Here is a 16,476-nt window from a genome sequence, read left to right as displayed (position 1 = left end):
AAAGCTGGAAAATCATGTGTATGGGTGTATGGGGGGAGGCTGTTTTTGACAAGCTATAATATATTCTTTGCAATTCAGAAGATCATGCACATGTGCAGGGCTGTGCACATTTGCAGAAATGACCTGATGAAACCCTAATCTCTTACTTCTGGATGACCTTGAGGCTTTGAGATAGTTGGAAATGAAGGCTAAGACAGAGTTGTAAATTGCCTGTGGTACATAGAAAGCATGCCCCAACAAGCATACAGAGATCCTCAGCAAAGACTGGGAGACTTACTGGTTCAAGACATTTAAGGATATATATATCCTTAATACCATCATTAGCAAGCCATGAAGCTAACCAGAGACTTTGGTGGCCACATGTGACAAAGAATACAGACTTTAACTCAGTAAAGTAACTAAACAAACAAAAAGCAACAGCAAACAACAGCAAACAATAAACCCTGAGAAGTAGGGAGTCTGATTTACAGAGTTCCTTATTATATTACTCAAAATGTTCAATTTTCAATAAAAAATATCACATGCAAAGAAACAAGAGTATAAACCATACACACAGGAAAAGGTAATCAATAGAAACTGTCTTTGAGTAAGCCTAGAAGTTGGGCTTACTAAACAAAGACTTTAAATCTACTATAAATATGCACAAAGAGCTAAAGGAAACCTTGTCTAAAGATCTAAAGGCAAGTATGGCAACATAGCAATGATGTCTCATCAAAGAAAGAATATCAACAAATAAACAGAAATTATTTTTTGAAAGAACCAAATAGAAATTCTAGAGTTGAAAGTATATGGCACGACATGGAAAAAATCACTAGAGAAGCTAGCAGAAGTAAGAATAAGTGAACCTGAAAATATGGCAATTGAGATTCTTCAGCCTGAGGAACAGAAAGAAAAAATAAAAATGAACAGAATCTCAGAGACCTGTGGGATACCATCAAGTACAACAACATAGATATAATATGATCCACAGAATGAAAGGAGAAAGGGCCAGAAATATTTGAAATATTGGACCAAAACTTCCATAATTTAAAGAAAAGCAATCTACATCCAACAAGCTCAAAGAACTCCAAACCACATACATCATAACCAAACTTTCAAAAGACAAAGATGAAGAGAGAATCTTAAATGCAACACAAGAGAAGTGATTCAGTAGGTACCAAAAATCCTCAATAGGATTAACAGGTGCTTTTGTATCAGAAACATGAAGCCAGAAGGAAGTGGGATGACTTATTCCAAAATGCTGAAAGAAGGCTTTCTTGAAATAGGAATCAATATTGAGAAAAATTTCCCTTCAAAAAAAAGGAAAATTAAGACATCCTTGGATAAACACAGATAATTCATCATTAGCAGAACTTCCCTACAAAATATACTAAAGAGAATCCTTCATTGGAAATGCAAGGACACTAGACAGTAACTCAAATCCACATGAAAAAATACAGAGCATCTGGAAAGGAACTGCATATATAAATATAACAACAGTACAAAATTTTTTTGTCTTATTTCTCCATCCTTATTTAAAATAAAATTACATAGGGGTGCCTTGATGGCTCAGTTGGTTAAGCATCTGACTCTTGATTTCAGCTCAGGTCATGACCTCACAGTTCTTGAGATCAAGCCCCACGTTGGGCTCTGTGTTGACAGTGCAGAGCCTGCATGGGGTTCTCTCTCTCCCTTTCTCTCTGCCGCTCACATGCATCCTCTCTCAAAATAAATAAATATTTTAAAAAATAAAATTAGATAAAATTACGTAAGGCAGCAAATATTAAGCTACGTTGGTGAGGCTTGTATGTATAAAGATATAAATTGTATGACAATAAAGTCATGAAGAAGACGAGAATGGAACTCAACAGAAACAAAAATTTTGTGTACCATTGAAATTAAATTGGTATCAATCCATACTAGATTGCTATAATAAATGGAGATGTTAATTGTGAGCCCCAAAACAATCATCACTAATAACTAAAACAATATAGTAATAGAAACAAAGGAATTAAAATGGTACACTAGAAAACAGTTAACTCAAAAGACATCAAGGCAGAAACATAGAAACAAACAAAGACATAAGACATGCAGAAAACAAACAGTAAAATGAAAGAGGCAAATCCTACCTTATCTGTGATTATGTAAATTAAAGGTAAATTGACCAACTACTCCAGTCAAAAGGAGAACCTGGCAAAATGGATAAAAACTATAATCCAACTATACGTTGTCTATAAGAGACACACTTTAGGGGCACCTGGGTGGCTCAGTCGGTTAAGCGTCCGACTTCGGCTCAGGTCACGATCTCGCGGTCCGTGAGTTCGAGCCCCGCATCGGGCTCTGTGCTGACTGCTCAGAGCCTGGAGCCTGTTTCGGATTCTGTGTCTCCCTGTCTCTCTGCCCCTTCCCCGTTCATGCTCTGTCTCTCTCTGTCTCAAAAATAAATAAACGTTAAGAGACACACTTTAAATATTTTATTTTTAATTTTACTTGAGAGAGAGAGAGGGAGAGGGAATGAACAGGGGAGGTGCAGACAGAGAGGGAGAAAGAAAATCGTAAGCAGGCTCCAAGCTCAGTGCACAGCCCAACATGGGGTTCAATCCCATGACCCTGAGTCATGACCTGAGTTGAAATCAAGAGTCAGACATTCAAGCAACTGAGCTACCCAAGGGCACTCTTGTAGGTGCCCCTACAGGAGTCACACTTTAGATTCAAAGAAACAAATGAGTTGATAGTAAAAGAATGGAAAAAATTAAGCAGCAATCAGAGAAGAGCAGCAGTGGTTATGCTAATATCAGACAAAATAGACATTAAAACAAAAATCGATTCTAGAAACAAAAGGACGTTTTATAATGACATAACAATTAAAAATACATATAAGACATATTTCAAGAAGACATAACAATTACAAACATACGTACACTTAACAGAGCTCCAAAATACATGAAGCAAAAAAAGACAGCCATCTCTCCAAAGAAGATAAACAAATGGCCAACAAACTCATGAAAAATGTTCAACATCATTAGCTATTAGGGAAATATAAATCAAAACCATAATGAGATACCTCTTCGTATCTGCTATGATGACTACAATCAAAAATATAAGACAAAAACAAGTGTTGGGGAGCACGACAAAAAAATTGGAACCCCTACACTTTGCTGACGGAAATGTATTGAAGGCACAGCCACTGTGGAAAAAAGTCCAGCAGTTTATGAAAAAAACTAAACAGAGTTAGTATAAGATTCAGCAATTCCTAGGTATACATCCAGGAGTGCTGAAAACATATGGCAACCCCAAAACACATACAAGAGTATAGCAGCATTATTCACAATAGCCACATAGATAGATACACAATAGCCACAAAATAGATACAATCCAAATGTCCATCAACTTAAGAATGGATTAGCAAAATGTAGTATACCCATACAACAGAATATTATCTGACCATAAAAATAAAGTACTGACAGATGCTACATGAATGAACCTTACAAACACGCTAAGAAGCCAGACACAAAAGGCCACATATTGTATGATTGATTCCATTTATATAAATGTCAGAAAATCAACTAGTGGTATCCAGGGCCTCAAGGAAGAGGGAGAATGAGGAATGACAGCTCACAAGTATGGGATTTCTTTATAGGGTGCTGAAAATGCTCTGCAATTAGTGGTGATTGTTTTACAACTTTGTGAATATGTTAAAATTCACTGAATTTACACTTTATTTTTTTACTTTTTATTTGAGAAAGAGGGTGAGCACAAGTGGGGAAGAAGGGCAGAGGGATACAGAGAGAGAATCTTAAGAAGTCTCCACACTGAGCGTAGAGCTCTATTGGCATGGGGCTCGATCCCACAACTCTGGGATCGTGACCTGAGCCAAAATCAAGAGTCGGATATTCAACCGACTGAGTCATCCAGGCATCTGTGATTTTACACTTTAAATGGGTGCATTTTATATATGTGGATTATATCTTAATTTTTTTTTATTTAAAGATTCATGATAAAAGCGAAATGATATAAAAAGGTATACCATGCTTTCACTAGTCATAATAAAGCTGGAGCGATAGTCTTTTTTTAAAAATTGTATTCATTTCGGGACAGATATAGAGAGCAAGTGGGAGAGGGGCAGAGAGAAAGGGAGACAGAATCCCAAACAAGCCCTGTGCTATAGGCACAGAGCCCCAGGCAGGGCTTGAACTCACAAACCATGAGATCGTGATGCTTCACTGAATGAGCCATCCAGGCGCCCCAGTAACAGCCTTAATGTGACATAAAATAAACTTCAGAAAAAGAGAAAGATTACCAAGGTTAAAGTGAAACATTACATACTGATTAAAAAATTTGATTTATCAAGAAGATATAACAAAATTAAATGTGTAAGCAATTAATAATACAGTATTAAAGTAAAGGAAGTAAAAAGTACAGTATATAACTGAATTTCAATACCTTACTCTCAGTAACTGATAAAATAAGCAGTCAAAAAAATCATTAAAGGGGCGGCTGGGTGGTTCAGGCAGTTAAGTGTTTGACATCAGCTCAGGTCATGACCTCAAGAGTCTGAGCCCCACATGGGGCTCTGGGATGACAGCACAGACTCTGTTTTGGATACCTGGTCTCTCTCTCTCCCTCCACACCCCACTCCCCAAACATGCTATCTCTCAAAAATAAACATTTTAAAAAGTTTTTGAAAAGATCATTAGGGGTGCCTAACCAGCTCAGTCGGTTGAGCATCCGACTTCGGCTCAGGTCATGATCTTGCATTCATGGGTACAAGCCTCGCATCACGCTCTGCACTGACAGCTCAGAGCCTGAAGCCTGATTCGTCTCCCTCTCTCTCTGCCCCTCCCCTGCTAGTGCTCTATCTCTCTCTGTCTCTCAAAAAATAAAATAAAACGTCAAAAAAAATTTTTTAGTTAAAAAAAAGATCATTAAAGGTATAGAAAATGTGAATAACATTCAAGTAATTTGACCTAGTGACGTTTACTTAATATTCCAGCCAACAGCAGAAGGATACACATTTTTTTCCAAGTGCACATGAAAACATTCATCAAGAAAGAGGATATTGTGAGCCATATAAATCTCAATAAACATAAAATGAAATCACGCAGATTATTTTCTGTAACCCCATTAAACTGGAAATAAATAAGAGGAAAAATATCTGGAAAAAATCTGAATATTTGGAAATCAAACAATATATTCCTAAATCACTTCTATGAGTCAGAGAAGAAATTATAAGACAAATTAAAAAATACTTTGAACTGCATGAAAATGAAAAGACAAACATATAAAAATGTGTTAGATATAATTAAATCACTTCTAAAAAGTGTATTATAGCTTTAATCTTGAAATTTCCTTCAGTTCTTCTTTTGCAGAAAAAGCATTTGACACAATTAAGCCCCATTTATGATGAAAGCTCTAGCAAACTAAGAACTGAAGGAAATTTCTTCAATTGATAAAGAATATGAAAAGCCTGAATTTGATGCCACATATAATGTTGAAAAACTGAATGCTTCCCCAATATCAGCAAAAAGGTTAGTATGTCCATGCTCAACACTTCTATTTAACAGTGTACAATAAATAGGTCCTGGCCAGTGCAAAAAGACAAGAAAAAGAAATTTTAAAATAAAAGAAATAAGGGGCAGCTGGGTGTCTGACTTCGGCTCAGGTCATGAACTCACAGTTCGTGAGTTCGAGCCCCACACCAGGCTCTGTGCTGACAGCTCAGAGCCTGGAGCCTGCTTCCGATTCTGTGTCTCCCTCTCTCTACCCCTTCCTTGCTCATGCTCTGTCTCTCTCTCTCTGTCTCTCAAAGATGAATAAATGTTAAAAAAATAATAATTAAAAAATAAAAATTAAAAAAAGAAAAGAAATAAAAGGTACACGGATTGAAAAGTAAAAAGTGAAACAGTATTTGTAGACCACCTAACTGTAGTCTACAATCTACAAATAAACTACTAGAAATAAGGAAGGAATCTGATGTCACAGGATAGAAGTTCAATATGCAAAAATCAACGTTATTTCTCTGCACCAGCAACACTTACAAAATGAAATTTTTTAAAATAGCATTTACAATTTGATAATAAAGTATATTTAAAATATTAAAAATAAATTAAAAAAACAGCATTTACAGTAACATTAAAACCTTAAGTATGTAGTACTTAGGTATAAATTTAACAAAGTATGTGTGAGGAATGTCCACTGAAAAAGTTCATACCGGGGAGAGAGAGAAAGATTTCAAACATTCAAATTACAGTAAAACCTTGGATTAAGAGTAACTTGCTCTACAAGTGTTCTTCAAGATGAGCAAACATGTATAATAAATTCTAAGTTGACAAACGAGCCATGTTTCTATTTACAATACAAGTAGTACATGATGTTGAATGTCACATGATCACAACTGGGCCAATGGTTCATCTCTCTCTCTCTCTCAGTCTCTCTCATTACGGGATTATGGGTGATCGTCTCCCATGCTCAAATGCTCAGTCTCAGGCTGCAGTGTTGGGTAGAAATCAGTGATTTTTCAGAACACTGGAAGATGCCCACAACTGGCACTAGTGTATTATTTGTCACTTCAAAGCACCTATGGACAGTCCTTTGCTTTTCCATATAAGAGTAAGGTGAGGAATGCTTTGCTTCATTCTAGGTCAGGCTGCTTGCAGATATAGACCCTTTCCTCTGCTGCCTTATTGCCAATTTCATTAAATATGGTATATGACAAGAGTTTATTAATGCTGTACTGTAGTTAACATTCATGCAAGCATATACAATGGTCCCCCCATATACAACGGCAGGAAAAGATCTCATTAAGCCAACAGATAGCAGTGACTCCATTAGTGATAGTGAAAGTCATCTTACAGAATGACCCTCCTCTCTCGTCTCCCTCACACCAGCCATGAAGGTTTTCAAAGGTAACTGCAGGTTAATTTCTTTATTTTTCTTTATATTTTGTATTTTCTTTATTATTTTGTATTATATTACAGCATTGTAATCATTTCTATATGAATATTTTTGGGTTGTGGAACAAATCATCTAAGTTTCCATTATTTCTTATGGGGAAATTCGCTTTGATATACAAGTGCTTTGGATTACAAGCATGTTTCCAGAACAAATTATGCTCGCAAACCAAGAGTTTACTATATATTGTGATAGAAGTCATGATAGTGATTATCTTTGGGAGAGGAGGTGACAGGAGGAATGACTGAGAGGGATGGAGCACAAGGGCACAATCTGGGGTGCTGATGATATTCTAATTATTGATCCAGGTGGTAATTACACACATAGGATTTGTGCACTTGCTGAACATAGAGTTCCATAAACAGTTAACTTAAAAAAATCAATAGCATTCTTTGTTTACCAGTGACAAAGAAAGAAAGAAAGAAAAGAAAAGAAAAGAAAAGGGAAAAGAAAAGAAAAAGCTGTCTGCTAAAGACAGGAAAAACAAAGTAAAAAAGTTCAACTAGAAGATCTTTGAAATTTACATTACATATAACCAATAGGCTACTATCCAAGATATAGTCAACAAGATGGAAAAAAAAGAAAAAAACCTCTGGGATTGCTAAGGGCAAAGGATATAAACTGGCTATTCACAGAAAATGAAAACGCTGGGATTGGAGGTTGGAGTTATACAATAGTAATCCAAGAAATGCCTAGAGCCATCAGAAACTGGAAGAACAACCTTCCCCCAACCCCACCTCCACTTCCAGATCCTTCTGAAGGAGTACTGGGCCCTGCTGATAATTTTATTTTGGACTTCTGCCCTCCAGAAATGTGAGCAATGTGAAGACAAACTTGTCTTAAGACACCAAGTTTGTGGACATGTGTTATAGCACCCTATGAAACTAACACAATTTCCTGAGCCCCCATAGTTCCATTTCTAAATCTAGTGCCTAGAGCACTGGGCCTGTATCTATGAGATTCAAAACCCTCCTGGGGCGTCTGGGGGGCTCAGTCAGTTGGGCGTCTGACTTCGGCTCAGGTCATGATCTCACAGTTCGTGAGTTCAAGCCCCATGTCTGGCTCTGTGCTGACAGCTCGGAGCCTAGAGCCTGCTTCAGAATCTGTGTCTCCTTCTCTCTCTGCCCCTCCTCTGCTCATGCTCTGTCTCTCTCTCAGTCAAAAATAAATAAACATTAAGAAAAAAATTTTTAAAGATTCAAAACCCTCCTGTGCAACACTGTGCAATTTACCTATACGTGTGACTAAAAAAATAAACCAATGCCCTAACTGAAAAAAAAATTATATGTATAGAAAAATAATTTATAATAAAATATCTATTTCTACATGTCAATGCTCAGGCAGGACTAAGCTAGAAAATATAATATTTACACCTATACACTGAGTCTACATAATACGGATAGTTTCAAAAGCAGAATGATAGGCGCCCATGTTGGCAACTCAAACACAAGCAGTGCTGCCGTTGGTGCCTTGATTTTCCAAAAAAAGTAAACTCTTCACAGAGTTCCAAACAAAACAAAGTATACTCTCCTCAATTTACACTACAATTGTATTCCTGGAAAATTCACTGTATTTTACCACCTTTCAAAAAAAAAAAGAAAAAAGATTTTGTGTTTATACGTAAAACAAAGTTAGATTCTTAACTTCCAATAATTATATACAGGTTTTCATCTACATATTCAATAGGACATTCAAGTCATGCAGAATACTAGACAATGAACACCAACAGGACCCCCCAACTACTAAGGCAAACAAAGGTAGCCCAACAAATTCCACTGGCATTTAAAAGTCTATCAATAATAGACGGAGGGGGCGCTTGGGTGGTTCAGTCAGTTGGGCGTCCAACTTCCACTCAGGTCATGATCTCGCGGTTTGTGAGTTCGAGCCCTGCATCGGGTTCTGTGCTGACAGCTCAGAGTCTGGAGCCTGCTAAGGATTCTGTGTCTCCCTCTTCCTCTCTGCCCCTCCCCCACTCACACTCTGTCTCTCTCTCCTTCAAAAATAAATAAACATTAAAAAAAATTTAAAAATAATAATAGATGGAAAAAAGACAGTCTCTTCAGCAAATGATGTTGGGAAAACTGGACGGCGACACACAGAAGAATGAACCTGGACCACTTTCTTACACCATACACAAAAATAAACTCAAAATGGATGAAAGACCTAAATGTAAGACAGGAAGTCATCAAAATCCTAGAGGAGAAAACAGGCAACAATCTCTCTCTGACCTCAGCCGCAGCAACTTCTTACTTGACATGTCTCCAGAGGCCAGGGAAACAAAAGCAAAAATAAACTATTGGGATCTCATCAAGATAAAAAGCTTCTGCACAGTGAAGGAAACAATCAGCAAAACTAAAAGGCAACCAACATATTGGGAAAAGATCTTTGCAAATGACATATCAGATAAAGGGTTAGTATCCAAAATCTGTAAAGAACTTATCAAACTCAACACCCAAAAAACAAATAATCCAATGAAGGAATGGGTAAAAGACATGAATAGACACTTTTCCACAAAAGACATCCAGGTGGCTAACAGACACTTGAAAAGATGCTCAACAAGGCGCCTGGGTGGCTCAGTCGGTTAAGCGTCCGACTTCGGCTCAGGTCATGATCTCACGGTCTGTGAGTTTGAGCCCCGCGTCGGGCTCTGTGCTGACGGCTCAGAGCCTGGAGCCCGTTTCAGATTCTGTGTCTCCCTCTCTCTCTGACCCTCCCCGGTTCATGCTCTGTCTCTCTCTGTCTCAAAAATAAATAAACGTTAAAAAAAAAAAAGATGCTCAACATCACTCATCACCGGGGAAATACAAATCAAAACCACAATGAGATACCACCTCACACCTTTCACAATGGCTAAAATTAACACTTCAGGCAACAACAGATGTTGGCAAGGATGCTGAGAAAGAGGAACCCTTTTGCACTGCTGGTGGGAATGCAAATTGGTGCAGTTACTCTGGAAAACAGTATGGAGGTTCCTCAAAAAATTAAAAATAGAACCATCCTATAACCCAGCAATTGCACTACTAGGTATTTATCCAAAGGATACGGTTTCGAAGGGGCACATGCACCCCAATGTTTATAGCAGCACTATCGACAATAGCCAAAGTATGGAAAGAGCCCAAATGTCCATCGACTGATGAATGGATAAAGAAAATGTGATATATATCTCACACACACACACACACACACACACACACAATGGAATATTACTCAGTGATCAAAAAGAATGAAATCTTGCCATTTGCAACTACATGGCTGGAACTAGCACTAGCATGTATTATGCTAAGTAAGTCAGAGTCAGTCAGAGAAAGACAAATTATCATATGATTTCACTCATACGTGGAATTTAGATACAAACCAGATGAACATAAGGAAGGGAAGCAAAAATAACAAAATTTAAAAAAAATAGAGGGGAGACAATAAAAGACTCTTAAATACAGAGAACAAACTGAGGGTTGCTGGGGGGGTGGTTGTTGGGTGTGGGGAAGGGGTAAATGGGTGAGGGGCCTAAATTAAGGAGGGCGCTTGTTGTGATGAGCACTGGGTGTTATATGTAAGTGATGAATCACTAAATTCTATTCCTGAAATTATTATCAAAAATGAATAAACATTAAATTAACTAATTAATAATAAAATTTATTTATTCATTTATTTACTTAAACATTTTTTAATGTTTATTTATTTTTGAGAGAGAGACAGACAGACAGAATGTGAAATGGGGAGGGACAGAGAGAGAGAGAGGGAGACACAGAATCCAAAGCAGGCTCCAGGCTCCAAGCTGTCAACACAGAGCCCAATGGGGGGCTTGAACCCATGAGCTACAAGATCATCCCCTGAGCCGAAGTCAGACGCTTTATCAACTGAGCCACCCGGGCACCCAATAATAAAATTTTAAAAAGTCTATTAATAAAGGAATAAAAATTAATCATCATTATAAAAATAAACAGTATTATATAGCAATTAAGGAAATGAACTTGATCTGAAAGAATCAACACTGACAAATTTTAAAAACTGAACTGGAAAAAACAGGTATGCAGGATACATAGTAAAATACCATTTGTGTAAAGTTTTAAAACAAAACAATAGTATAAGTAGCACATAGACATACACAAATATATAGTAAAAGTACAAAACCAGAATCAAAAGAATACGCTCCAACTTCAGGATACTGATTATGTTACCTTTAGGAAGGGAAGGAGAAAAACAGGAGTCAGAAAGATATACAAAGGGGGCCTTAACTATATCTGTAACATTTTATTTCTTAAAAATGAAATCTGCAGCAAACATGTAAAATGTAGCATTTGTTAAATCAGGGTGTGGAGAGGGTGGAATCATAGTATTCAGTTTTATTTTTCCTGTAAGTTGGAAGTATTTCTTACTTAAAGTTTTTAAAAGTCTATATTCCAGGGAAATTTCCCACCAACTGTAGCACAATTGTGAGACACCACTCCACAGAAACTTAGATGAGGATCACCAATGTTTAGATAAGTAGCGACTGAGAAGGAAGGACCCAGATCTGTTTGCCCCAATGTTCTCTATAATTTGAGTGCGGTAAAGAGGTGAAGAGAATACAGAGAAGAAATATATATATAATATATAATATAATATAGATATAGATATTATATATAATATATGAACTAACCCCAAACTGACACTATTCACGTAAAGCAAACTGGCTGGTTTCACTGCCCAGGCATTGGGCTTTATTTTTCACTCTCCAATTTCTTCCCTTCTCCCAAATAATCTCATGAAAATTGAACTACTAAATAACAAAAAGAAGGTAGACAGAAGCAGCAGCACAAATACTTCCTATATCATAGAAAGGATGTTTCAACTATTAAAAATGTAACTGGTGGGAAATATAATTATTTTGCTGTTGTTTAAAAACAAGTTACTTGGCCTATTATACCATTCTCCAAAAATTCATTGAGAAAAGTCACACTTTCTTTCCAGCAATATATTTTCTCTCTAGTCATACGGCTCTGTGGAGCAACATAAAATGTGTTATACACCAAAACCTTTCATGTTTACTATGTTCTTGCTCTCATATTACCACCGTATTAAACATGAGGTTGCTACTAATACAAGACTGCAGCAAAAAAAAACACTTGTGGAGGGGGTGGGGGAAGACGAGAATGTAGTTTCACACTTTCAAAAGACAAGGAAAGATAAAACGTCTAATTTCCAGTTTATAGGATCTGGGAACAAATTAAATGTCACCACAAAAGGAAAAAATTCAGACAATAACACAACATGGGATATTCAATATCTGAGTATGGGCTCTTCAAAAGGTAATGTGCACAGAAAGATTTTTACAAGAATGAATGTTCATAGATTTATCCATGACAACCACCACCTGGTAACAATCCAAATAATCATCAGTAAAAAGAATGGCTAAAAAATGTTGCAGTATACACATACAATAGAATACAACTCCTCAATATAAAGGAACAAACTGCTGATACACACAGTCACATGGATGAATCTCAAAAATATGCTGAGCAAAAGAAGCCAGACACAAAATTTACAAACTATATGGCTCCATTTAATACGAAGTTTTATATATACATCTATATATTTACTATATACATCTATAGTAACAGAAATCAGAATAGTAGTTCCCTCTGCAGGGGGCTTGACAGGAACAAGGGAATTTCATGGCTTGATAGAAGTATTCTAAATCTTGACCCAAGTATGATTACATGAGTGTATACATTTATCTAAATCCACTAGAGGGGAAGAAAGGAAAGATCATGGGGAATGAAAAAGTAGAACAGTTCTCTACTAAAATGGACTTAAAAGACCTAACAACCAAATGTAACATGTAAACCTTGATTGGATGCCCGTTTTTAAAAATTAACTATGCAAGTTATTTTTGGGACAACTGGGAAGACTCGAATATGGGCTAGATATTAAGAAATTGTCACTCATTGTTTTAGGTGTGATAGATAATAGCATGGTGGTTATGTAGAACAACGTCCTTGTTTTTAGAAGATGTTGAAGTGATTAGGAGTGGCGTACTATGATACCAACAATTTACTTCCAAATTTTCAGCAAAAGAGCCACATTTATTTTATACATACACACACATACATACAGATAAATCAAATTAATGTTCATAGGTCGTGGCATAGGTTTTCATTGTACTATTCTTTCAACTACCCTGTATCCTTGAAAAATGTCAATAAAAAGCTGGAAAGTAAAGATGACAACTTTTATAGATAACAGAGTGATCTCTGAGATATATTAGGTGAAGGAAAAAAAAAAGCAAATGTGCAGAATAGTTTATGTAATATGCTACCTACTATATTAAGAACCAAAGAAAAAAATATATGTGAGGGGAATGGTATGTGTGTATATGTATGTGTATCTGTTTGGTTATATTATAAAAGGAGATACTAGAAGAATAAATCTGAAACCAGTAAAAATGATTACCTACAGCAGATGATTATGGATGGGAAGTAGGTTTGAGGAGACAGGGCTGGATGTGAAACTACTCTGAGTATATCGTTTTATGGGTCTTGACTTTTATACCATGTAAACATAAAAAAATTAAGTTGAAAAGAAGAAATTAAAATGTAAAAGATGTTAAAAATATCTCTGGTCATAGAATTCATCTATTCAATCAAAGCCAAATTAATCAAGCTTAACTTGAATGGTTGCTAATGATCATTTTTGCTCCTTCTGAGCATCAGAGCTATTTAACAGCTTTTTGCTGGTCAGAAAAATTAGCATCTTGTTGCAGATCTGCCCCTAAATAGTTGTGCAACTGTAAACAAATAACTAGCCATGCTAAGCTTCACCTGTACAAAGGAATAAATCGAATGATATCTGGGATCTTTGGAACTGTAAAATTCTGTGACTCAAGTGTTTGATGAAAAAAGTTACATAGGGATGTTTCCACCTGCCTAATTTCTTTAGCCTCAATGAACACAAGGTCCGTTACACAGTCATTCACCTCCTGCAGTACAACCAATACCAAGAAAGAAAGGGTACTGAAATTAAATATATTTCTGCAACTCCTTCAGGCAGTAATCAGTCACAACAAAGTACTTCCTCCTAAAGATGGGTACTGGCAAAGGAAGGGGAGCAGCAGCCAGTGGGTGGGGCAACTGTACTTGCTGGGCATCTACACCCCATTGGTTAGCAGCAGAGGAAGCAGCAGCCAGTAACAAAGTCTGGTGAGGCTGCACGGCCGACCGAGCGGTTTAGGAAGTTGGGACGCTTCTTATATTCTTTTGCTAAAGGAATCTTACTTTACAAAAAAGTTGCTCGACTTTGGCAGCTGTGGGATGAAAACATCTGAAGCTAGGGCTGTGCCTTCCCACACAGCAAGGTAAAATCTCTGCAGGCTTAGATAAACCAAGAGTGCCAGAAACTTTCTTTCCCTCCACCCTCTGCCTCACACTTTGCCCTACCCAGGCTTGCCTTCTTTAAGACCTAACAAAAGACCTAGAAGAGTCTTGTGACTTGGAGTTTCAGCGACAGTGTTGCAGAGGCCTCATTCTAATTCGAGGAAGGACAGCCAGGAGAGCAGGGGTGGCCAAGGGTGGGTTAAGTCCAGAGAGAGGCCTGCAGGCAGGGTGTGCAGGGTGTGCAGGAAGCAAGTGGGGAGGGCTTCTCTGGGCAGCACTCAGAGGCCTGGTGTTGGATATTTAAAGACACTCACACATACCTGCCCCCAGTGTTGCTGGGAGATCAGAGTTGAGACACAAGAGGGCTTAGGAGGGGTGGAAGGAGAGAAAGGGGGCTGAGTGGGGAATTTTGGTTCCAAGCTGCTTGCAGGTCTAAAATGGGGGTATGGAAAGGCTCTCTGGGATTTCCTCTAAAAGAGACAAGCTGGAGCTTTCATCTGAAGACGAAAACGAGAGGACTCTGTAAAGAATGAAGAGGAAGTAGTTTTAAAACCTGCGGAAGGGTCTTCCGGGATGATTAAAAGGGATGGAGTTTTCTCATACCATGGAGAGATCCAAGCCCCTTCCCCTGAGGAAGCACAAGGGGGTTCAATGCCTCAGCTGGATTTCCAGAGCAGGTTGGGGGACAGGATCCTCTGGAGCCAATCTGGAGAGTGACTGGGGGTGGGGTTGCTGCTCCTCTCCAGCAAGTTCACAGAGTGAGCAGTTTCTCTGTAAAAGCTGTTGCGTTTCTTGGCGTGACAGGAAGGATAAGGGATAAGGGATCCCTCTCACAGCCAGGAGGGTCCTGAAATGATTTCTGAGGGGTTGGCCCTGGAGGACAAGGCAGGGTGCTTTGTGCAGTGCTGACACAGTTTGGTTGCTGGGTGTGAGGATTCCACACTGAAGACTGAGAGTAAAGGCCCCTTCACGAATCAGAAGCTTGAAATTTGACCGAAAGAACCTGCCTGCCGTGATTTGAGAGGAAACGTACCCCCTTGGAGACTGGGGAGAAAGGGGGCCAGTAATACTCTTTCTAAGAGAAGAGGAATGTAAAGAGAAGCCTACCACCCGATTCACTGGAAAGTTAGGGGCAGGGCGAGGAGGCCTTTGGAAGAGGAAGTGGTTTGTAAATGATCTGAAGGACCCCCAACTGGAAGCTGGGATACAGCGAGGAGAACGGAGGTGGGGGTGGGGACGGTCAGAGCTCTGCGTGGCTGGAGTGGGAGGGCGTTCAGGATTTTGCAGAGGGAGGAGACCCAGGGGCCACGGGTCGAGGCTCCCGAGGAATGATTCAGAGGCTAACGTAGCTTTTGAAGTGACTCGGGCTTCAAGGAGATGAACGAGGGAAGCGTCCCCGAATAAACGCCGGAGACTCGGTGACACCCAGGCGACGGGGGTTGTGGGGGCGACCGGTACTCACGGAGCGGATCTCCAGCGCCAGAGCGCATTGCAGCGCCTTCACCTTCGGCATCCGCGCGGGGTGGGGCGGCGGGGACTGACCCCGGCCGCGGGCCCGAGTGAGGCGAGGAGACGCGGGGCGGGGCGGGGACGGGGAGGAGACGAGGTGGCGGCGGTGGCAGCTGTGGCCCCCAGGCCGGGGCCCGCGGTCCAGCCTGGGTCCCGCCGGAGCAGAAGCTGTGCGCGGGGCGTGGACTCGTTGTCATGGCAGCCAAGGGGGCGGGGCCGGAAGAGAGGCCGGACGGGGACGCGCGGGAGCCGCCACTCCTCGGCGAGCGGCTGGGGGCGGGGCTCGGAGAACGCCTGAGGCGGGGCCACGCGAGGAGGCGTGGCTTCCGAAGGGGTGGGGTGGGGTGGGGTGGGGTGGGGTGGGGTGGGGTGGGGCGGGGCTGTTCTGTGACATCAAAAGATGGGCGCACAGCTGGACAAAGGCGAGAATAGCCTGGGGTTTGTGTAGTGGGACAGTGCCGAGGTCAGGGAGCTGGACTCAGGAGCCCTGAGTTCCAACGTGGCGATTACACCTTGGGCTACTGGAGTCCCAGTGAGGCCTCAGTTTCCACAACTGTAAAAGAATAATGATTAATGTTGGTTTTCTTTTTTTTTTTTTTTTAATGTTGGTTTTCTATTTGAATTTCACAGTACAGTTTACAAAGCCAGCATGAGGAAATTGAGGATCAGAGAAGAGGCTTGCCCA

The 16,476-nt window shown here is 39.5% G+C and overlaps 1 protein-coding gene across 2 annotated transcripts in view; it reads right to left on the bottom strand.

The window, feature by feature from the left end:
* The window catches only part of SPATA6 (spermatogenesis associated 6), a 149,250-nt gene extending 133,281 nt beyond the window's left edge, over positions 1–15,969 (bottom strand). For both annotated transcript variants that reach the window (XM_049617213.1, XM_049617214.1), the window contains exon 1: positions 15,745–15,969. In XM_049617213.1, the coding sequence (XP_049473170.1) occupies positions 15,745–15,795 (51 nt within the window). In that variant the 5' untranslated portion in view covers positions 15,796–15,969. The remainder of the gene's footprint in view (positions 1–15,744) is intronic.
* Positions 15,970–16,476: the final 507 nt, after the last annotated feature.

Source organism: Panthera uncia (genome assembly GCF_023721935.1).
Source record: "Panthera uncia isolate 11264 chromosome C1 unlocalized genomic scaffold, Puncia_PCG_1.0 HiC_scaffold_4, whole genome shotgun sequence".
Taxonomy (NCBI): Eukaryota; Metazoa; Chordata; class Mammalia; order Carnivora; family Felidae; genus Panthera; species Panthera uncia.
Note: the sequence above shows the minus strand (reverse complement) of the source record. Positions and strands in the feature narration are given on the sequence as shown.